The sequence below is a fragment of the Nelumbo lutea genome, chromosome 1, assembly GCF_056320005.1.
Source record: "Nelumbo lutea isolate HS-2025 chromosome 1, American lotus-T2T, whole genome shotgun sequence".
Classification (NCBI taxonomy): domain Eukaryota; kingdom Viridiplantae; phylum Streptophyta; class Magnoliopsida; order Proteales; family Nelumbonaceae; genus Nelumbo; species Nelumbo lutea.
Genome location: NC_142684.1, coordinates 204,358,859 through 204,382,047, shown reverse-complemented (window position 1 = coordinate 204,382,047; position 23,189 = coordinate 204,358,859). Strand labels below are relative to the sequence as shown.

Genomic DNA, 23,189 nt, shown 5'->3' with positions numbered 1-23,189 from the left:
AATCGGGAATTTTACGTTTTTTAAAATTTAGGTAGTGACCGAACTGTGGCATACTAATCGGGAATTTTACGTTTTTTTTTTTTTTTTTTTGAAATAGCCCAGGCATCTGGATGACTGGATTTGAGACACAAGTTTCTATCACATTTATGATGGGTATGATGGAACCATTCCAATTTGGCCAGTCCACCTGTCATTCCTCTGTTTACGAAACAAAAAAGAAATAAATAAATAAACCAATCTTGACTGATAATGGTAATTTTTCTACCAACATCTTAAGTCTCAAATAGCTTTCTATCTTATAATTATGTTAGACCACATTGTCACAATGAATACAGAAATGCAAAAAAAAAAAACTAACGCCACCCGGTACTTGGGTACATGCAAAGAAAAAGAAAACTAAAATCACATCCACACCAAACCAAACCACCAAAAATAGCTCAGAATTTAAAAAGAAAAAAAAAAGAAAAAGAAAGAAAAGACCTAACCACCACCCTTCTTTACCGTTTCTAAAGAGACATGTTCCATTGAGCACAAACTGTTGTCCAGAGAGAAATCCAATTGAGAGGACACCATGCTTCAGTTCTTGACTGTTTTAGTTCTACATGGGGCAGAACATATTCTGCAGCACTAAGGTCACCAAGAGCAGAACGCTACGACAATACACGATCGAGCTTGACCTCCATCGATGAGTGAGGTTGAAAATTTTTCCATCTACCCAGTCAATCTTTAAATGGAAGCCTCCACATGGTGGTGCTCAAGATTTCGAAGTACAATTCTCGCAAAGATTTTGGCTTCAATGGGAGCTGTGGCTGCTGCAGCAGCAGCACGTAGTACCCGCGCTGCACCTGCCTTCTGCAAGAGGCTTGCATGGTGCATTGCATGCCTGCCGCCTGGAATGGTAAACTGCAATAAAAGGGAAAATCCATTAAAGCGAACGAGTTTATCATCTCTTCAGAATCGTAGAATATCCACTCCAACAAGTACCGGTACATATAACTGAGAAAATTAAATATAAAGCAAGGTCACTGGATGTCAAATTCTCTGTTTACCTGGAGAAGAGCAAAAGATGCACATGCCTTAAGGATAGAAGAAGGATTACGAAGCATGGCAACAAAACGTCCAATCTCAGCTCCACTGAGGGGAAAAAAGTTAATTAAATTAAACTAAAGAAAACGGCATTGACAGAATAAAATGGTTAGTATATTACAAGTGGATGTTAAAATTGACCTTCGATTCTTCTTTTCTTTTCCTAGTTAAAGAAGCATTCATCAACAAAGGATATATTTACCTTCGCATATGGTTACGAAAGCACATGCATACACAAAACAACAAGTAGATTAACATATTAATCAGCTAATTAACTTTAACAAGGACTAGACAACTTTTACAGAAAAAAAAAAAAAAAAAACAATTGTAGAACAAATGGGAATAGCATGTGACAATTTAACCAGGTAAAACAGTTTAAATTGGTTGCCTTTCCAGACAAAATGTAACCACCCCAGTTACCACCATACACACATAATCACAAGAAGACAAATGCAGACAAATGAATTGAAAACATTTATAAGAAAGCATAAAACAAAAATAAAAAACCTGCATCTCAGATGTCCTGCTTCTTGTATACGTGCTGCTTCAGCAACTTGGGCCAAGGATGCAGGGGCAGATGAAGCAGCCGCAGCATAAAAGGTTTGTTGATCAGAAAATGTACGCACAAAAGTTTCAATATTCTTCAATGCCATCCTTCTAGCACCATCTAAGCTTATACTCTTCGAACTACCTTCAGACGATGACCCAATCAAGGCAACTTCATCCATTCTGTACAAAAGATCCACACAATCCAGACCATATTGAGGCCATTACACCAACATGAAACAAATAGACTTATTCAGCAACATTTACCGATGCAAATTTGGAATACCTAATGGAAGGTATATGCATACTTTTCAAGGCACCAAGGCGAGTAGCCATATCTCCTTAATAATAATTCATAATTTTCATAGTAGTAGTAGTTGATTAGACAATTTTAAGTTCTTCCTTATTGGTTCAAATTTTAATGTCTTTGAGGGTTCAATACAGCATTTAGCAATGTTTGTATTGATTAAATCCTAACAAATAAGAAAATAATAAGAAGAAATTAGTATATAAACACACAAGATGAATATTTTAGTTTAATAGTGCCTATTTTATAATTATAATGTCAAAAAATAAAGAATAAAAAATTATTTTACAATACATAGTACAAAACTGCTTGGCAGTTAGGCAAGGCGAACCTCAAAGGGCGCCTTGTCGCCTTGACAATTATGGGTATATGATGGGTCCTGACATACACTCTACCACATGTCAAAGTCTGATACTTACGAAACAATCTTCTTGCATGATTGATGACCAAAGATGATCATTTACCTTCCATCAAACATGTAAGCCAATGCAAGTGCCGCCATGAATCGTGCCATTTTTGAAGCTGATGATGAACAAAGATTAACAAGGGCTGGAACTCCCCCTTCCTCAACTATACGTAGAGCATTTCCTGGATTGAAAGCAAGATTCCATAATGCCCCTGCTGCAGTCTCATGGACATCCTGCAAAAGAACAAACACCAAAAATTTAAAAGTCCATAATATTAAATCTTCTCACCTCCGGCAGGCAGTGTGTTACAAGTCGCAATTGAAGAGATGTGGTTTGGGCTACAAACCAGCCATTTAACACCCATCTGCATGGAAAACCTAAATAGGGGTGACCCATCCACTAAACCTACCCAACCCACACCCACCCACCATAAGTGAAAGAGGACAGAGGTCGTCTAATGGTGTACGGTGTTACCCACCACCCATTATAAATTCTTAAATTCTTATACAAACCACTAAGTTAATGAGGAGGATGCATGGATCAAGTCAGGAATTGTCACCCTTATTAAAATCAAAAAAAGGGATAATGAATCACTGAGACAAAAAAAAAACGAAAAAAAAATCCAAGACCATATTAACTACTAACTTCTCAGGAACTCAAAAAATCACTGCTCTTATTACAAAAGGAATAAAACAGACCCATGCATCATTTTCTAAACAATAAAACTGCTGTTTGGAGCAGCTTTATACCAAACACTTTTCCAAGGGAAACTACTTTTCCCCCATCTCCACCAAACTACTACAGAAAGACTTAACTGAAAACCTGCCATCCTTACACCATCTCCATTCTCTTTTGTCGACTTTCCCTTATCTGTTTGAGATAAAACTGCAGAGCTTTTGTAGCAGATCAGTCAGTTGCTCCACCTCCCAGTTGTTTAAGTTCCTCCTGAAAGAAGGAGACCACACTGCTATACCATTTTAAAAAGTCGCCCAAGCTTCCTTGTTGACAGCTAAATCAAATAAAACAGGGTAAACCGCTTTCAACCTATTTTCATCAAACCAGAGGTCATCCAAAAACCTTACCCTCATACCATCCCCAATTTTATATCTATTCATTTAAAAATATATATATATATATATATATATATATATATATATATATATGATTTGGCACTTTGGATACCTTTCCATGGGGCACAACCGTAAGTAGGATTAACGTCACCTGGATCCCAGCTATGAATATAAAGAATAGCGACCATTAGTGATTGGAAACCTTAAACCTGATGCTAAATTACCTAAGGATAAGGAATACCCACTAATACCATGTTTAACCATGGTTCCGACGAGGGGAATCAAGTTTGACTGTGGTTTCACTAGAGGGATTTTGACTCCAATGAAATCTTGTATCTGTAAGAGCAAATATTGGTAACCCACAATAACATCCAAGAATCTAATAATCATGTCAACAGTAATGCCTCTGATTATCTCCGAGGTTAAACCCAATGCATGACTAAGTCACTTGGGAGGTGACTTTCCTTAATTATATGCAGAAGATTGTTGCATATAAATCATGTGGATGTGTTTTATACGTCAGCTAAAAATTATAGCCAACATATGAATAGCATATGGCCTTAAGTTTTAACAGAAAACACTAATTTTGAATCCTTGACCTCTAAGTACTCCCCAAGCATTCTTATTATGTAAAATAAGTAGGAAAAAAACTTTTTTTTTCTTAAAAATAATGCATTCTGTTTGCATATCAATGAGTAGAAACAGGGAATTGGAGTCGTAAGTCACTTTCCAGAACATGTGCATTATTTCAGGAAAAGCACTTTCCATGCATTTTGTTATGTAAAATAAGGAGGGACTAGAGAATGCCTTTCTATGAAAAGAATGCATGTTTTCTGGATGAATGACTCAAATTTTTTGCAAATATATAGTCTAAAAACAAAGGAAGACAAAAAACAAAAATATATAAAAACAATTCTGAACATAGGATATCGACCCAAGGTTCAATACTTACTTCAGCTTCTGAGCGTGCCAGCGCTATTAGAGGTGCAACACCACCTTCTCGTCCAATGGCAATGCTGTTTAAGAAGAAAATTGAGAACAATATTAGGAACGTCACAAATTAACTCTTCCTAACAAATTTAACAGCACATTTAATAGGTAAAGATATCATAACATGAAACTATGGCCGGCTATGCTAATAATATAATAGAAAATGATGAGAAAGTTGTTGGAGCCGGTGCTTTAAAAGCACAAGGCACAAGAAAAATGCAAGGGCTTTTAAGTACTCGAGGCACAAGGAATAAACCCTTCTTAAGAAAGGTGCAAATTTTTGAAAAAAAAATCCATAAAATAAAAACAAAATTAAAAAGTGATACATAAAAAAATATATATAAACTTGAACATTAAAATAGTTAAATGTTTTGAAATTCCCATTGGCTAAAATTAAAATACATAAACATAACATACTCAAAGTGACCACAGAAGTTAAAGCAGACATATGTAGCCAAGTGCTTATAGTGCTTCGAGAATTTGATAATCAAACATGTCAAACTTCCAATCTATTTATTTGTCTTCTAGTTGCATTACTTCAAGTAGCCAGTGTGACATTTTTTATTTCAAAAAAAAAAAAAAAAGTAGCTAGTGTGTATTAAACATCTTGCATAGTTGCATTCCTTATCCTATGAGATCACCCAATGTTTTAAAAGCGCAAAGTGCAAAAAAAGCGCAAGGTGCAAAACTACAAAAAAAAAGTTAGAAAATTCAAAAGAAATGCCAAAATTTAAAAAAAAAATCAAAAAATATTAAGCATAATGTTAATAAAAAAATATAAACTTAAATTTTAAAATAAATGTTTTAAAAAAAACTATTATCTAAAATTAAAATACAAAAACATAACATGTAAAGCATATTTAAATGAAAATTTAAAAATAAAAGCAAACATATAAAGCATTTTCAAGCATGTAAAACCCACAATCTCTTTTTTCCCTTAATTGCATTGCTTCAAGTAGCTAATGTGATGTAAAACATATTGCATTCTTGATTCTATGAGCCGCTTTTGTACCACGCTCCTCGAGTCAAGCCTGAACAAGTCTATGTTAGGGTTTGAAATTCTTATTTCTCACATAAAAAATAATGATTTTATAACTTCCATTGCCTTTAAGAAGATATTTCATTCATTCAAAAAGGCAATGAAAGTTATAAAATCATTATTGTTTATGTGAGAAATAAGAATTTCAAACCCTAACATAGACTTGTTCAGGCTTGCCTCGAGAGGCGTGGTCGAGGGTCTGGGGACTCCTAGCCGTTAGACTCAAAAAAAGCAAAAAACACAATTTTAAAAAGGAGCACGCCCGGGGTGCGCCTTTTGAAAGGGGTGTGCCTAGGACCTGGGCGAGGCGCATACCAAATTGCGCCTTTGAGGTGCGCCTTTTAAATCACTGAGATCAACCCTAGAAAGGCCCTTAAAGCAAACCCAATGTTTTAAAAGTCGTGCCTTAGGTGTGCCTAGGCGTAGAGGTGAGGTGCATTTCAGGTTTTGCACCTCACTCAGGTCCAGGCACATGCCCTTCAAGAAGGCGCTCGCCTCTAAGCCTAGGCGAGCGCCTCAGGCTAGGCGCCAGGCGGCCCAGGCAAGCACCTTATGCATGTATTCAATTTTTTTTGTTTAATTCTCTATGGTTTAGTTTATAGATAGTTATTATCATGTATAAAAGTTATTTTTATTCTATTCTTTTAAACTTGTTGCATACCATATAGTAAAATAATAAAAAAATAATAGGAAATGAATCAAAACTTCCCAAAAAAGCAAAAGAAGTCTGATCATCGAACTCTAATCCAAGGCTCCATGCACAAACCTTCTTGATCATCCGGGCCCAAAATCCAGATTCAATCCATTTTTCAATCTACCAGTGGTACATTCAATCAAAAATCGGTAACTTCTTCTTCTTTCTTTCTTTCTCGGCCCCTTCTTTTTTTCTTTCTTTCTTTCTTTCTTTCTTTCATTCTTCACTGTTTTTGCACCGAAAACAAGGGCTCCGCCCCTTCTTCTTCTTCTTCCTCTTTCTTTCTTCCTTTATATTTTTTTTTTCTTTTTCACTGTTTTGCACTAAAAACAGGGGTTCCGGCCCTTCTTCTTCCTCTTTTGTTCTTTCTATTTTTTCTTCACTGTTTTGCACTGAAAACAGCGTCTCTGCCCCTTCTTCCTACCCTTTATTTCTTTTTTTTTCTTCACAGTTTTGCACCAGAAATAGGGGCTCTGCCCCTTCTTCTTCTTCCCCTTTCTTTCTTACTTTTTTTTCATTCTTCACTGTTTTGCACCGAAAACAGGGGCTCCGCCCCACCCCTTCTTCCTCTTTCTTTCTTCCTTTCTATTTTTTTTATTCACTGTTTTGCACTGAACAGGGGCTCCGCTCCTTCTTCCTCTTTCTGTTTTTTTTTTTTTGATAGATTCTTCTTCCTCTTTCTTTCTTTCTTTCTTTCTTTCTTTCTTTCTTCACTGTTTTTCGCTAAAAACAGGGGCCTTGCCCCTTCTTCCACTGAAAACAGGGGCTCCACCCCTTTATTTTTTTATTCTTCCACAGTTCCATTGGTTTGCTATTTGCACTGAAAACAGGGCCTCCATGGCTCCAGCCCTTTTCTTCTTCTTCCCCCTTATTTTCTTTATTTCTATCTTAGTGTTCTTTTTTCTTTCCACTGTATTCTTCATCAGTTTTACACCAAAAACAGTGGTTCAAGTTCCATTTATTTTTCTTTCTTTTTTCCAATGATTTTATCATTTTACACATTATTTTTTTCTTTTTGATACTAATTTTATTCTTTTTTTTCTCTAATTTTTATACTAAAACATTGATTCTGTATTAGACTCATAATAGGTTTTACCGTGGTGTGGTCTTGAAGTATCGGGGATTCACATCACATTCGGTTCAGGTAAATACACTAATTTTCTATAGGTCTGTTGTATCTGTGTTTAGTTATTTTTTTATATTTTCAATATAATTATACTCGTAACTTAATAGTTATGTTAATTTAATTTTTTTCATGGATTTATTGATTTAAGGTTAAGGTGCTTCACTGCTTCCGTCAATATTTAATAAGAAAATGGCTGATATGGGTGCTAGTCAAGAAGAAAGCCAAGGAACTCAAGGAAATAGAAGGGATCCAACTTGGAAATATTGTCACTTGCAAGATTCCAAGAACACCAATGCAGTGACATGTAATTTCTGTGGAAAAGTTACTAATGGAGGAATTTATAGAGACAAGAAACACATTGTTGGTGGTAGGAGGAACACAAAAGCTTATACTAAATGTCCTAAAAGTGTTGGGGAAGAGATCTTGGCTTATATGAACAAAAAAAAAAAACCTATGAAAGAAAGCATGAGTGGGGAAGAAGAGAGTGGTCGCACTGTAGATTTTGATGACTTTGAGAACATGATCGAAGACGAAGATGTTTTGGGAGATGAAGTTCACATACTTGGAGTTAATGGCCAAGGGAAATCTGGTGTGAAGCATAGTGGTAGTGTAAGTGCATCTTCAAATACTAGGTCTTCAGGGTCGGGGTTTAAGGAACCATGTTCTAAAGCCAGCATGCCACCACCCATAAAACGACAAAGGGGCCCCATGGATAGATTTATTTCTACACCTAACCTAGAACAAGTTGTGGAAATGAGAAGAGAGCAGAAAAAATTGATGCAAACAACCATTAGCGATGCATATAACAAAGAGGCAAGAGAACAACTTTATATACACATTGCTATATGGTTCTATCAAGTAGGTATTCCTTTAAAAAGTTTTGAAGCAATGGCAGAGGCAATTAGACAATATGGGTCGGGATACAAAGTCCCAAGTTATTATGAGATGTGAAATCCTCTTTTGAAAAAAGAAGTGGAACACACAAAGACATTACTGCAACACCACAAGGAGGCGTGGGAAAAATGGGACTGTTCTTTAATGTCTAATGGGTGGACAGACAGAAAATATAGGACCCTCAAACTTTTTGGTCCATCATCGTGGTGGGACCATGTTTATTGAAAGTATTGATGCTTGCTTCAAATGAGGTGAAAACAGCTGAAAGGTTGTTTTTATTACTTGACAAGATGGTGGAGAAAAAAGGGGCAAAGAATGTTCTTCAAGTGATCACAGACAATGCTTCAAACTATGTTTTAGCTAGTAATTTTTTTTTACTTTTTATAATTTCTTTATTGTTATTTGATAGTTATTTTTTGTAGTCTTTAACTTTTCAATTTAAACATGTTTGACTATTTTATTATGCTATTTGCCTTTTAGGGAAATTTTTTTACGGCAAAACATCCTCATCTAACTTGTACCCCATGTGCTGCCCACTGTTTGGATTTGATTTGGAAGATATTAGAATGTTGTCGGTTGTAAGGAAAACAATTGAAAGGGCTATTGCACTAACAGGATATATTTATAATCATCTGGGCTTGTTAAATTTAATGAGGAAGAAAACAAACCAGAGAGAATTACTCTGGCCAGCAAAGACCCACTTTGCCACTTCCTTTCTCACTCAACAAAGCATTTATAAATAGAACTTGAGAGATCTTTTTAATTCAAAGGATTAGAATGAAAGTAAGTGGGTAAAAGAAATAAAGGGGAAAAGGGTAGGGGAGACAATGATGATGCCCACTTTTTGGAACAACATCATCTTCACACCTAAAGTGTGTAGTCCACTTGTGCGGGTCTTGAGATTGGTAGACCATGGGAACAAGCCTTCAATAGGTTACATTTATGAAGCCATGGATAGGGCAAAGGAAGCCATTGCAAGTGCATTTAGTGGAAATGAGGAAAAATATAAGCACATTTTTAAAATCACTGATAAGAGGTGGGAGTGTCAACTCCACCAACCATTGCACGCAGCAGGCTTCTATTTAAATCCAGAGTTTTACTATGACAATGATGAAAGGATTGATTCAGATGAAGAAATCATCACTGGGCTCTATAAAGTAATTGAATTGTTTGAGAAGGACAAAAACAAGATCAACGCAATCACTGATGAGATAAGCAAATATAAAAATGCAGAGGGTGTTTTTGGTCTTGATATGGCTATTTGGCAAAAAAAGGTAAAAGCACCGGGTAAGTAACATTGACTTAATAGTTTGTTTATTTAATTATTTAGCATTTTTTATTTGTTTAATAAAATTTTAATTAATATTTTGTTATTATTTAATTTTTTACAGCTGATTGGTGGGTTTCATATGGTGTTTCAGTTCCAAATTTACAACAGATTGCAATTAAAGTTCTTAGTTTGACATGCAGTGCATCTAGATGTGAAAGAAATTGGAGCGTATTTGAGCATGTAATTAAAACTATACTTAAGATTTTAACATTATATTTTTTATATTTTATAATCCATTACATGTTGATACGTTTAGTTTTAAACTTTAATTTTATTAATCAATCTTATATTTTATGAATTTATGCAAATTCATACCAAAAAAAAAGGAATCGATTAGATCAAAAGCGCTTGAATGACTTAGTATTCATTAAGTTCAACCAATTGCTTAAAGAAAACTTTGATTCACGTGAAAGTAACGAACGGTTATTAGAGGAGATGGCACATGAAGATGGTGGATCTGAAAGCGATTTGGTATTCGACGATGATTCTTTAACATGGGGAGATATGGCTCTTGCTTCGGGAGTCGAACAGCCAATAAGGAGCACAAAAAATAGAGGTTCAAGTGTAGCTTCAACTTCTCATGCAAGAGCAGCAACATCAGCCAATGCAAGTGTCTAGAGGGGGTTCAAGTTCTCAACTTCATTTGGAAGATGAAGAGATTGAGGAAGAAGAATCGGAAGAGGCCTTGGGAGACTATAATATTGATGAGGAGGAGGATGATGAAGTTGAACTTCCAAATGAAGAAGATGAGGAAGAAGATTATGGAAATGAAGAATGAATGGGTGACACATTTATTTCAGCCAGCCTTGTTTAAAAGGCTTGAAGAATGAAGATCTACTCACTGCAGTCCACATAATCAATTTGCTGCCCACACCCTTACTATCAAATGTTTCTCCTTATGAAATGTTATTTCATCAACCACCTTCTTATGACCATTTGAAGGCATTCGGTTGCCTATGCCATGTTCAAGTCATTCCCCGACCCTTGGACAAATTTGCTGTCTGGGCTGAACCTTGTATATTTGTGGGCTACCCACATGGCAAAAAAGGCTATCGGGTTTACAGCCTCGAAACCCAATGCATCTTCACAAGCCGAGATGTTGTATTCTATGAAGATCGGTTTCCTTTTGATGATGCCCCATCACCTGTAACTAAATCATCAACAGTGGTTCCATTTCCTCCACATCCCTCTGATGACTGTGATTATCCACATACATCTGCCCCGTCTAATGAACACACACACACACACCATTGCTACTCAGCCCACTACCATTGATGTGACTCAACCCATTACTTCAGCCCCCTCTTCAGTTCCACCCATCACTCATTCTCAACGACCCCATCGCCAAACCCCCATCCCTGCTCACCTCAATGACTACATTTACCAACTACCCTCTTCACTCTCACAATCCAACCATGCTGCCTTAGAAGTTGAACCCAAAACCTATACACAAGCTGCCCGAGATTCCCACTGGCGACAAGCTATGACAGATGAAATTTCTGCTCTTGAAAGAAATAATACTTGGACAGTTGTACCCCTACCCCCCGGCAAACATCCCATTGGCTCCAAGTGGGTCTACAAAATTAAATACAAAGCAAATGGCTCCATTAAGTGCTTCAAGGCACGACTTGTTGCAGAAGGCAATACACAAATTGAAAGTCTTGATTACCATGACACCTTTACTCTAGTTGCCAAATTAGCTATTGTTCACTGTCTCCTTGTTGTAGCCGCCATCAAAGGTTGGGGCCTTCACCAATTAGATGTCAATAATGCCTTCCTACATGGAGACCACCATGAAGAGGTCTACATGACAATTCCACAGTGTTTTGAGACTCCAGAGCCAAAATATGTTTGCAAACTTCAAAAATCTTTATATGGTCTCAAGCAAGCTTCCCGCATGTGGTTTGCAAAATTCACTCACGCCCTTACATCCTTGGGGTTCCAGCAATCTTCCACTAACTGCTCCAACTCCTCATGTGTGGTTGTACTTGTGTATGTGGATGATGTCATCATCACTGGTGATGACCAGGCTCGGATCACATCTCTCAAGAAGCACATTGATGAACAATTTGGCATCAAGGATCTCAAGTTGTTACGGTTCTTCTTAGGCCTTGAAGTAACTCACTCTACATCTGGCATTTTCTTCAGTCAGCACAAATATGCTCTAGACATTGTGCATGACACAGGGCTTCAAGATTGCAAACCATGTTTAACTCCAATGGAGCAACAAAATCACTTTGTTGATGATTCCAGCCCCCCATGCTCTGATCCGGCACAATTTCGTCGTCTTGTAGGTCGCCTTGTATACCTCACAGCATCTCACCCGGATCTTTGTTTTGCTATTAATTACCTAAGCCAGTTCATGCATGATCCTCGCCAAGAACACTTTAATGCTGCTCTCCGAGTGGTCCGTTACATCAAAGGCACCATCTCTACTGGCATCTTCTTCTCTGCCACGAGCACCATTCAGTTGCATGGCTTCTGTGACTCAGACTAGGCCAGTTGCCCTCTTACCCGTCATTCTACCACGGGATACCTCACCCTGCTTGGAGACTCACCTCTTTCATGGAAAACTAAGAAGCAACACACGGTTTCCCGCTCCTCAACTGAAGCCAAATACAGGGCCATGGCTGCTGCCTCCTCTGAACTAGTCTGGCTACGGAGAATACTTGCTGAGCTCACTATCATACTCACCGAGCCTCCAACCCTCCATTGTGATAGTAAAGCAACTCTCCACATTGCAGCAAACCCGGTCTTCCATAAACGTACAAAACACATAGAAATTGATTGCCACTTTGCTCGTGATCTAATCCAACGTGGAGACCTACTCACTGCTCACGTGTCAAGCATTTCTCAACCGGCCAATCTATTCACCAAGGCCATCTCCATCGATCGCTTCCACACTCATTTATTCAAGTTGGGCATCAAAGATGCTCCACTTTGAAGGGGGGGTGTTGGGATAACGATGTTAGTTATGACAGTTGTCCCACTTGCCACATGTAGCACTCTATTATAACAGTTGTAACTCATGTATAAATACCTCATATCTTGTTAAATTAATTTAATCAAGATTTTCCTTCCTCCACGTCGCTTGTCAAAATCTGATGAGTATGAAGATGATATGGAATTTCCAAATGAAGAAGAGGGAAACGATGAGGAAGAATGAATGCTGGAATCTTGAGGAAAAAAGAATCAAGAATGGATGAATGGAGTCAATGGACATATGAGAATATATGATTTTGAGATTTTGTATAGGCAATAAACTTGCTTTTTGTATAGGTTATGCAATGCTGGAATGATGATTGATGAAAGAACCTTTTTTTTTATATATTAGAAAATTGATATTGCATATTTAAATACTTAATATATAGCTTGTTTTTTGAAATATACGTTGCGATGATTAATTTTTATATTGATTTTGTTACGTGTGAGTGTAACGGTGTGAGCCATGGAGAGGATACTGATACCAAGAGGTAAGTGTCTTTTAAGTGTTAACTTCATTAATGCTGATTATCTAATGTTTGTATAAAACCATAGGTTGTGCTCATATTGTCATATACTCATATTCTTTAATTCTTTTAAGTGTTAACATCATTACTGCTGATTTCTTAATTCTGTACTTAACTACATATTGCATATTTTCCTGATTAACCAATTGAATCATTGGTGATTTCATATTCTTCAATTCTTTTTTATTTAATGCTGATCGCATTTGCATATTCTATAATTCTTTTATATTTAATCATGCTGATTTCTTAATTTTTATATTGAACCATTGCTGATTTCATACTTCATCAGTTTATGAATTTATCTCTAATTTTTATTTCTGTAGATTCAAGATTGATCATTGATGATTGCATATTTGCAAATTTTCCTGATTCATTAACTTCAGATTTCTGATAAGCTGATTACATTACCTCTAAATGAGTAATGCCTAAAAATCTAAGTATCGAATTCTAACCAATTGAGCTAATAATTAAGTAATTAACTTTTTTTATATTTTCCTGATTTCTTAGAATTTCTACATTTTTTCTATTTTTTCTATTTTTTTAGTTCTTTTTTATTTTGTGCGCCTTTCTTAAAAAGGTGTGTGCGGCAAGGCCTCGCCTTGCGCCTTGCGCCTTGCGCCTCAGGCGCATTTGGAACCTGTCGCTTTTTGTGCGCCTTTCGCTTTTAAAACACTGAGGGTTCCCAATGGATCTTGCTAGTGCATGAATGAAGTGAGAATGAGAAAGAGCTTCAAACAACATGGTGAGAGACGAGCAGTGAGCATTGTTAATCATGCATGTTCAGTATAACACTAAAAAGAGACCTACAATGAGAAAAATAGTGCACACCTCAATCAACAGCATACCACTGTGGTATACAGGAAAAATGAGTTCTCTGATTACAAATGTGTAAGAAAGATACATAACCCAATGACTAATTACAATTTTTTGGCCTTACCTATTAGCTTCAGATACTGACAATCCCCACAAAGCACCAGCAGCCCTTTCTTGTAGACCTTGAGAAGCATTTGAGCAAGTTTGTGCAAGAGAAACCTAAACAAAATTGAGAATCAATCTTCAATTGTACATATAGGAAAGTTATTCATAGACTATGTTCTACAACAACCATTTCTGAAAAAGAAAATAAAAAAAAAAGCCATTGCATTTCTTTTTTGCACAAAATGGCCACCTTCAGACTTGAATCCATATTTTCATGCTTGCCAGCCTGAGATTTTACCATGACACCAAGTAATGGCTCCTTCCTATATAAGCTAAATAGGAAAACCAATTTTGCACCTAATATGTATGACGAACAGCTCAGCTTCCTTTTGGCTGTCACCAGAAATTCAAGGGTATAACAGCATATCAATAGGTGGGAGCAGGCATTGAAATTGTACCTTCATGTGAAAAATAGAAACCTCTACCACTTCTTGGTCTTCTTTCCTACAAATTCATCTAAGTGCAACTTTTGCTATGCTAGATTCTCAGGGCATCTCAAGCCTATGAGGATTGGCAACATTTGCACAAATATTAAAACATCTTTCTGTGCCTGATAATAAGCTATGGTGGTTTGAATAGAGACAGTTTTCTTTTTCCTCCTTAAAGGTCTAAAGATCTCAAAGTCCATTGTCCTTTCAAATCATTGTTAAAGGAGACTCAGCAACACATAATATTTGATAGTTAAAAAGAGATAAATATCAAACTGTTATGGACAATTTGGGAAGAAAGGAATGCCAGGATCTTCCAGGAAAAGGGGAGGAGCAGCCAGGCTTTGAAGGGCTGCATTATGGATAGGGCAATACATTGGTTAAAGACTCTGGACTTGTTTGATCATTTCTCCTTTACTGACTGTTGGGAGGGATTGGTTATCAGTAGGAAGCTGCTCCTCCTCCAAGGTAAAGGTAATGATAAGCTGGGTCCCCCCTCCTCACGGTTCTTTGAAGCTGAATTTTGATGGGAGTAGCCAGGGCAACCCAGGTCCCTCTGGGTTGGGAGGTGTACTGAGGAATGAGGCTGGAGAGGCTGTCTTACTATACTCTGGCCCTTCAGGTGTTGGGAACTCTATTCGGGCAGAGTTGTTAGTTGCAATACAAGGAATAGTTCTTGCAAAACAAACGGATGTGGAGCAGCTTCTAGTTGAAGGGGACTCTAAGACAGTGGTGAACTGGTTAAATAATCCGGGGGATGTCACGTGGGACTACAAGAATGAGATAAAGAAATTCAAATGGCTGACAAGAAATATGTCTGCAACAGTACAGTGGGTTGGGAGATCAGCTAATGAATTTGCTGATGTCTTGGCAAAACAAGGGACAAACAGGGAAACATTGTTCGGGGTGCAACTGTAATTTGTGTTTTTTAACAGTCATGCACTTTTTGATGTAGTTTTTGTGTTTTCTGTATGGAGAGGCAGCACCTCGCGCCTCTCTAAGGGGATTCTCATGTAACCATTCTTTGAATTAATGGAATATGATTCTTTACTTATCAAAAAAAATGAGATAAATATTAAGAAAGATTCCTGTTGTGTTCATAGAATCCATGCCATCTTGCTCACTTAGGTCCATCAGTTGGCTAATGAATTGACATATAGATTCTATAGTTAAAAGTTGTGCTGTTAGAAGATTATGCATCTGCAGATATGTTATTGATGCAATGTAACCAAGGCTAATATAGCAAGATATCTACTTAATTTTCCTTTTCTGGATGATGAGACATCAAATATGCATATGAAAGAATGTATAATAAACAATTTTTTTAGTACAATGGATAGTCTGGCTCAGATAACAAGGATATAGATATCTACCAAAGCCTCAACACCACCAGCTGCAGCAATTGCTTCTCGGTTTCTGTCGTCAAATGATAAATTCCACAAAGCACCAGCAGCCTCTTGCCTGATTCATATGTAAATACAACAGTGTGTAATAAGAAAACATTGACAAAGGAAGGCAATATTTGGTCCAGGAAGACCAAGTAAAAAACTAAAAATACATTTAGTTTAGAGTAAACAACTGAAATTCCATAATGTAACAGTGTTATAAACAGGTAGGCCAGATTTCAAAAGACAGATTGAAAAAATTTATACTAAGCTTGTACATTATATGTTTCCACATTTCAATTAAGATAGTGAGATAAATAATTGTGTAAAAAGATCCATCAAAAAAAATAATTGTGTAGAAAGTGTTCAGAAACCCAAAACATGTAAGATGCAGATCATCATTTATTAAAAACCCATAACCAAAAGTATTAGCAAATGCATTAAAATAACTACCTAAGAATGCAAATTAGTGAAGGATGCATGGGAGTGAAGCAGTATTTCTTGGACACACGGGAATGAGAACAAAATTGCAGAAAATATTTGTGTAGCCATTACCAATTATGTTAGACCAATATCTTATGATGGCACAAAGAGCAATATGATTCACAGTGTTAGTTAAACAAAGCATATTGGCGTTTGTCAATTGTCATCGCAGCACCAGCACTGGAAGGAGTTACATATCATGATACATTTCTAGCAACGAAATGCTTTTAATCTTGTTAGTGATCAAAAATAATTCCACAAACAAAACTAACTATGAAATGAAATTAAATTACCTGACACCTTCGTGGTGAGAGCATGTAAGCTGCACCAGTGCTTCAAGTGCACCTGCTTCTTGTCCAACTGCAGCATTATTACTGTTGCTATCTCCATGTGCAGCCAAATTAGCTAATGCACGAGCAGCCTACACATTGATGAGTAACAGACCATTAATTCTCAAATAGGAATAAATTATGCCATTAGCATATGATATTATGGCCCTTGTTCTTGAACTCCTGATTTTTATATTGACTAAATAAGAATGGAATATAAGGAGAAAAATCCCAAAAAAAAAATTGAAAAAAGAAATTGACTTATTTTCAAGGCCAATGAACTGTTGGAAATGAGATTTATATGTGCTCGTTCAAAATATAATCTTTGTATATTTGCACTTGATATTAATGAAGAGACTTGGAAAAGAAAAGGGGATCAAAATAAGTATATAAACCTAATTAAGGATATGTATGATTGATGGTGCAACAACCAATGTGGGAGGGACATCAGATTTAACAGTTACGATGAGCCTTCACCAAGGATCAACAACTTGCCCTTCTTTATTTGCATTGATCATGGATGAATTGACTAAACACATTCAGGAGGATGTCCCATGATACATGTTTGCTGATGACATCGTTTTAATTGATGAATCTACGGAAGATTAAATGCAAAATTAAGTTTATGGAAAATGTCTTAGAAACAAGAGGTTTTAAAGTAAGTGGGACAAAATATATGGCACGTAAATTTAATAATAATGGGAGTGCAACTCTGGGTACACTTAGGATTAGGGACCAAAAGCTAACTCAATGTGACCCATTTTTGGTACCTTGGTTCAATAATTCATAACAAGGGCGGGATGGGTAAAATGGAAGGATGCATCTGGAGTTTTATGTGATAGGCAAACATCTATTGGATTAAAAGGAAAATTCTATAAAATAGTTGTAAGGCCAGCTATGATGCATGGAGCAAAGTGTTGGGTAGTCAAGAAACAACATGTCCAGAAAATGAATGTGGTAGAAATGCATATGCTGAGATGGATGAGTGGAAAAACTAGAAAGGATAGGATTGGCTGACTTGGATAACTTGATTAGAGGATGGAGGGTAGAGAGGAATTATGTAGTAGTAAGCCATTTGCAATTTGTAGATGACAATCTTATTTTGTGAAGGAGCCAATCTGAATAATCTAAGGAATTTTTTAGAATGTCTCTAATCTGAGGATGAACATAGGGGAAAGTTGTTATCAAGGATCAACAAGGGCACACACTAAGGCTTTGTTTGTTTTGCCTAATATGATTAAATTGAGTTATGATACTCCGATACCTGCATGTGCCTAGTATACCAATGTCAAGCACAATATTTGTAGGAAACGACATTGAACACTACATGGACACTTCTGGGTGGTTCCACTTTTCCACAGAAAGTTGATTGGGCTAGTAAAGTGGATTACTTGGAACAAGTTTGGCCACCAATAGGCCAACATTTGTATGTATATTGCCTCCCCAATTAGTGCTAGATGTCCAACCATATAAAGTGGATCACTTGGAACAAGTTTGGACACCAATGAACCAACAACTGTGAGTAGATTGCTAGAGATTAAAGGCAGCAAGATGGCTTCCAGTAGAGGAAATCAATTGACAGGCTTTTTTTTATCAGTATCGGTTGGCAACCCTTTTTTATAGGTTATCAATTAAAAGGAGCAATACGTGCAGTTGTGCACATGAAGCATTTGTTTTTTTCTTTGAAAAGTATGAAATAATTTTTTAGAAATAAACATAACAAGAAATGCATGGAGATCTTGAGATTTAAGATTAAAGTTTGCAACTTTATTCTTTTTTTCAACCAATATGACCAAAATCGAGCATAAGAAGAAATTACCAGGACATCAGGAACTTGAGCACACAAACTCATTGCTTCTAAAGTACTTGGATTCATCATCATAATGCAAGTGACTAGAATCAATATAAGGACAATATCCTAAACCCTAGGCCAGTGAAATCAATAACTACTAAAGTAGAACCAAATAAAAGCAATTGAGCATTAGAATCAGTTCATATGCATATACAACAAATATAAAAAGTGACTACTTCTCATCAAACAGTAGGAACAGATCAGCTCTACCTGCTCTTGCACTCCCTCAAACTTGCATGATCGAGCAAGCATCACCAAGGCATGAACACCACCTGCCAGTGCAACTTCCATGCTACATTTGTCATCAGCTGCTAAATTTGCTAAGGCACCAGCAGCACGCTCCTGGCATCGGGCAAACAAGCATGAATTCAACTTACATCCATAACAATGCAGCACCCATCTCTTTATAAAACAAAGTTTTTCAAAATGTGGCAATCATATGCAAGAAACATACAAGAACTCCATCCCCGCCAGAGGGCCATTTAAAAATGAGATCCACTAAAGCTTTTACACCTCCTGCTTCAGCGATGGCACCCTGAAAAAAGGAAAATCAATATGAATAGAAACTTCAGGACAGGAGGATAACTGCATAATAAGTTGCATAACAGACAACCTTGTGCTCTTCTCCCACAGATAGATTCCAAAGTCCACCAGCTGCCTCTTCAGCAACTAATCTATTCATAGATCTTGCCAGATCAGCAAGTATATTGATTCCTCCTTCTTCTGCTACAGCTTTTGCTACTTTTGCATTCACAGACAAGTTTGCTATAGCCTGTACCTCTCAAAAGTTCATAACAGTAAAAACAATTCATCAATGATTACATACAGGAAATTGATCTCAAAAATGGTCAAGATTAATAGAATCTTGCCTTTGCTGCTTCAGACTGAAGACCTTCCCGACAAGATCTTGCAAGATCTAAAAGCAAATGTATTCCACCATCTCGCATGACTGCTTCAGCTCTTCCACAGTCAACAGTAGCATTCTCATCATCAATCACCACAAAAGTAGCAAGTCCAGTAGCAGCTCTTTCTTGAACATCCTCTTGCGAACTCTGGATTAAACTGAGCAAAAGTGCAGCCCCTTGTCTGAGCCAAAAACTATCCAAGAGCTGTGGATTGACCTCCGCAATACGTAGAAGTGCATGCGATAGAATCCATTCAAGCCAAGTCATAATCTCATTCAAGCTTTTATCCCCATTCTTTGAAATCCTCCAATCCGAAAATACAGTCCTCTCTTTGTTTGTAATGTCGCCAAATAATGAAGCCACTCCTTTGAAAATGTCATTGAAAAGGGCAAGTAACAACTTACCTTTATGGTTATATGCTGTATAGGTACCATCTTCAATAAGAGGACAGTTCAGAGCGCACATGACCTTCAAGCTTTGTGATGATGACAACAATCTTGAAACAGCACTTGCACTAATATCGGTTCTTGAAACATCTAAACCAGTCAAGCTTGGCAGTTTATTCCAAATTTGTGATGCTGAACTCCATTCCATATTTCTTATCCCCGCAACAGAAAGGAAACGAAGAGACACTACATTCCCCAATGCTGCCTCGTCTAAATTTGTACAGTCCATGAAACCAATCTCTGACAATTGGCCACAATGCCTTGCCAATGCATTAATGGCATCTGCATCGATATCCCGAATTCCCGAAAGCCGCAGCCTCTTCAACAAAGGACAACAGAGAGCAACTGCTTTGATAGCATCACTACTGATCCTCTCACAAGCATCTGGACCAAGCTGGAGGCTCTCAAGTGCCTCGTGTCTTGCTGCCATCACTGAGAGAGTTGCATCAGTAATCTCACGGCAGAAATCGCCACTAATTTCCCGCAGACCCTTTGCCTGGAGATTCATTATTGCATTGGCAGACTCAGCCCCCCGGAACCGGAGTTTCTGAAGCTTAGCACAGCGAGAAGCAAGGGAAGCCGCAGTGGCAGCATCACACTTATGAGCACGAAGATCCAATGAATTCCATAAACAAGGAGAGGAGCCCAAATCCCTCCACGTTCGACAGGTTGAAGACAAACTTGCGCGGTCTCGATAATTCAGACAAGAAAACAACTGAACTACGGTATCATCAGGCAAGCTAGTCCAATCGACCTCCACCTTCTCTAATAAGCTGGAAGGCCCATCGAAAATTTCGGAATAACTCTGCAAAATTGTCTTCTCTTTGTCCTTTGATTGTGCCCCCTTCCTCCTCACTCTCCGACTCATCTCTCAATCAAACGAACTATGAATTCACACAGCCTACCAGAACAATTTGACCTAAAATAAAAGACACTAAAAGGAAAATCCTAGCACCTACAAAACCCTAATCCTCGAGCAAGAAATTGAATTGCAAAGACGAACAAATTTACAAGTTGTATGGGTAGACCCACACACCGTAGAATACACGAGTGAGAGCAAATTCAGAATCCAGAAAATCTTCGCTCTTAATTTCTAATATCCTTTTGTGGAAGAAAAATAAATGGCGGATAGCAGCAGCAGCAGCAACCTCTCCGGTTCCTTAAGTCCCATTGATGCCTGCTTAAAACCCTAACCTTTCGAGCTAAAACAATAAGCAGTTTCCGCCATTCTGGAGGAGGCAAGGTGTCGTAACGCGGGGTTTTATGGGGTTGAGAGGAAAGAGGGAGAGGGGAGATGAAGCTGAGAAAGGATTGGAGAGAATTGAAGCCCGAGTGGTAACGAGAGAGACGAAAGCCAAACCCTCAAAGCAATTATCTGCCCCTCTCCCCCTTTCTTGTAATGCTCCAAACAGGAACAGGAGTAGTAGCGACACAGACGGGCATGGAGTTACGCCATGAGGTGTGAGAGGCTGGGGAGCCGGCGGTTGCAATTGGGATTCTTGTTCCCAATTTCGTGCGTGTGGATGGATTGTGATTATAAAATCGTGGACGCCTCTCCTCTCCTGTTGTTACCAGCTAATTTTGGGTTTTAATCTTTATCTTTCAAAACAAAACTAATTTTACTTCTCAAGCAAATACAAATACAAATAGTTATCTAACCCAGAGTGGCAAAAGATATTATGTGAAGTGGAGTAAAATCTCAAATGCATGCCTTGCATATCCCCTCCCCATCTGTGGGTGATCATTGATATTTGATAGAAGGAGGATTTTTATTCCTATAATCCATGTAATGGTTGGGGGGTTAAAAAAAACAAGCAAACTGCAACCCTATTATTATTCAGGATTTTCCAAAGCAACTTATTAATTATTTATTAAAAAATAAAGCTGAGAAACTTTGCTATGGTGATAATAGAGCCACCCGATTATGATTTACTTCCCATTTATGCACTTATTCATGTTATCCATTTTTTGTGCCTCAATAGAAACTACACCACTTGAGTTGACTCCATCTTGTAAAGAAATTACATTCGCCATTTGATCATCTTCCAAATCTATAAATTCTTGGGTTGGGGAGCAGAACTGCAGCAATTTTGGTTGTTCAATCCACCACTATTGACCATAGAAGTGCTTTCCACCTCTGCACTTATAAAACCCTTCTTTTTCTTGTTGACATGGCATTTTACTGGAATCAAATTTGTTGGAGAAAAATCATTGCCTCTACTCGTTTGTCTTGTTTAAAGAAAAAAATGGCATTTACCCAATTCAGACCTTTTGCAAACATTTAGTTGTTATAATTTTGAAGGTTGGATGATTTCTTGAAGGAGATGGCGAGTCTATGTTAAGTAAATTTGACAAATATTGGAAAGAATAAGATAGTATTTTGGTAACTAAATCTTTGCTTCAAATTGAAATTTGTGGAGTTTGTATGTAAGAATACATATAATGTGGAAGATGTAACAAATCACACTATTCTTGTTGAAGAAATATTGAGGAACTTATTTGTTTAATACATGAAGAATAGTAGTATCATGTCTAATGTAAAATAAATTATTGAAACTAAGGCCACTAATGATATGATGCTTGATGAGGAGTTTAATCCATTGGAGGTAATTATACTTTTCAAAGTCAAGCATATGCTATTAATGAAAAAAAAAATCTTAGTTAGACTTGTAATTAAAGGAAATAAGCATTGACCGAAAAAATACATATTGATATCTTAGGATTTTGGAAATTGAATGAGTCTCGCTTTCTTGAGTTATTGATGATGGCTCACGATGTTATTATAATTTCAGTTTCTTTAATTACTTCTCAAGTTGCATTTAGTGATGAAGGTAGAATTTTAGAGCAATACCGCAGTTCCCTTCTTTTAGAAAATGTTGAAGCTCTAGTTTGTACAAAATATTGGTTGTTTCGTTTGGAAGGTAAATTTTTCCCCTTTTTGTAGATATTTGTTTATGTGGATAATTAAAGTTTTTTATAATAAAACCTTATTTGTTTAAAAGAAGTTCCATTTAATTTATTCTTTTGTTTGTTTTTTATATAGATAAATTAGATGATGAAATTGATGATACTTGTTTAGAGGTGGATCCATGGAATTAGTTTTGGGATTTTGTTTCAGTGTCTCCTCATTGAGCAACTCTTAAATATGAAAAATGTAGCAATTGGACCTAAAATTCTCATAATTTGGATTGAATTTTTTATTTAGTTAAATCATAATAGTGAATTATGCTATTGTGGTATTGCAAAATATTTGGTTTCAGATATTTGCTTGTTGGTTTTACCTAATGTAGTTTTTTTTTTTTTTTTTTTTGAAGTTAGCTTACAAGTCAGTGTTATTGCTTGTTAATTACACAATGGTCATTTTGTTAGACAGTTTTGTATGCCC

General features: G+C 37.0%; 1 protein-coding gene across 2 annotated transcripts; it reads right to left on the bottom strand.

Annotated features, from left to right (window-relative positions):
- Positions 1-272: 272 nt before the first annotated feature.
- On the bottom strand, positions 273-21,413 carry LOC148880508 (protein ARABIDILLO 1-like). Of its 2 annotated transcripts, XR_016104579.1 has the most exons (13): positions 19,323-21,413; positions 19,067-19,225; positions 18,908-18,988; positions 18,664-18,795; positions 16,566-16,693; positions 15,778-15,865; positions 13,936-14,030; positions 4,369-4,432; positions 2,404-2,579; positions 1,594-1,815; positions 1,228-1,288; positions 1,050-1,134; positions 273-903 (listed from the first exon to the last, which is right to left on the bottom strand). XR_016104579.1 is itself a non-coding variant. In XM_088962434.1 (12 exons), exons 1-12 carry the CDS (start codon positions 20,670-20,672, stop codon positions 727-729), a joined length of 2,757 nt encoding a protein of 918 aa, XP_088818560.1. In that variant the 5' UTR covers positions 20,673-21,413; the 3' UTR covers positions 273-726. The 2 variants fall into 2 exon arrangements, 1 of the variants encoding a protein (XP_088818560.1); XM_088962434.1 differs by lacking the exon at positions 1,228-1,288.
- Positions 21,414-23,189: the final 1,776 nt, after the last annotated feature.

Coding starts and splice junctions, on each gene's coding strand:
- LOC148880508 (XM_088962434.1), bottom strand. CDS start 20,672: ATGAGTCGGAGAGTGAGGAGGAAGGGGGCACAATCAAAGGACAAAGAG. Junction 15,866..16,565: donor TCTCACCACGAAGGTGTCAG/GTAATTTAATTT, acceptor CATATGAATCAG/GCAAGAGGCTGCTGGTGCTT. Junction 1,135..1,593: donor GCAGGACATCTGAGATGCAG/GTTTTTTATTTT, acceptor TTTTCCCCTCAG/TGGAGCTGAGATTGGACGTT.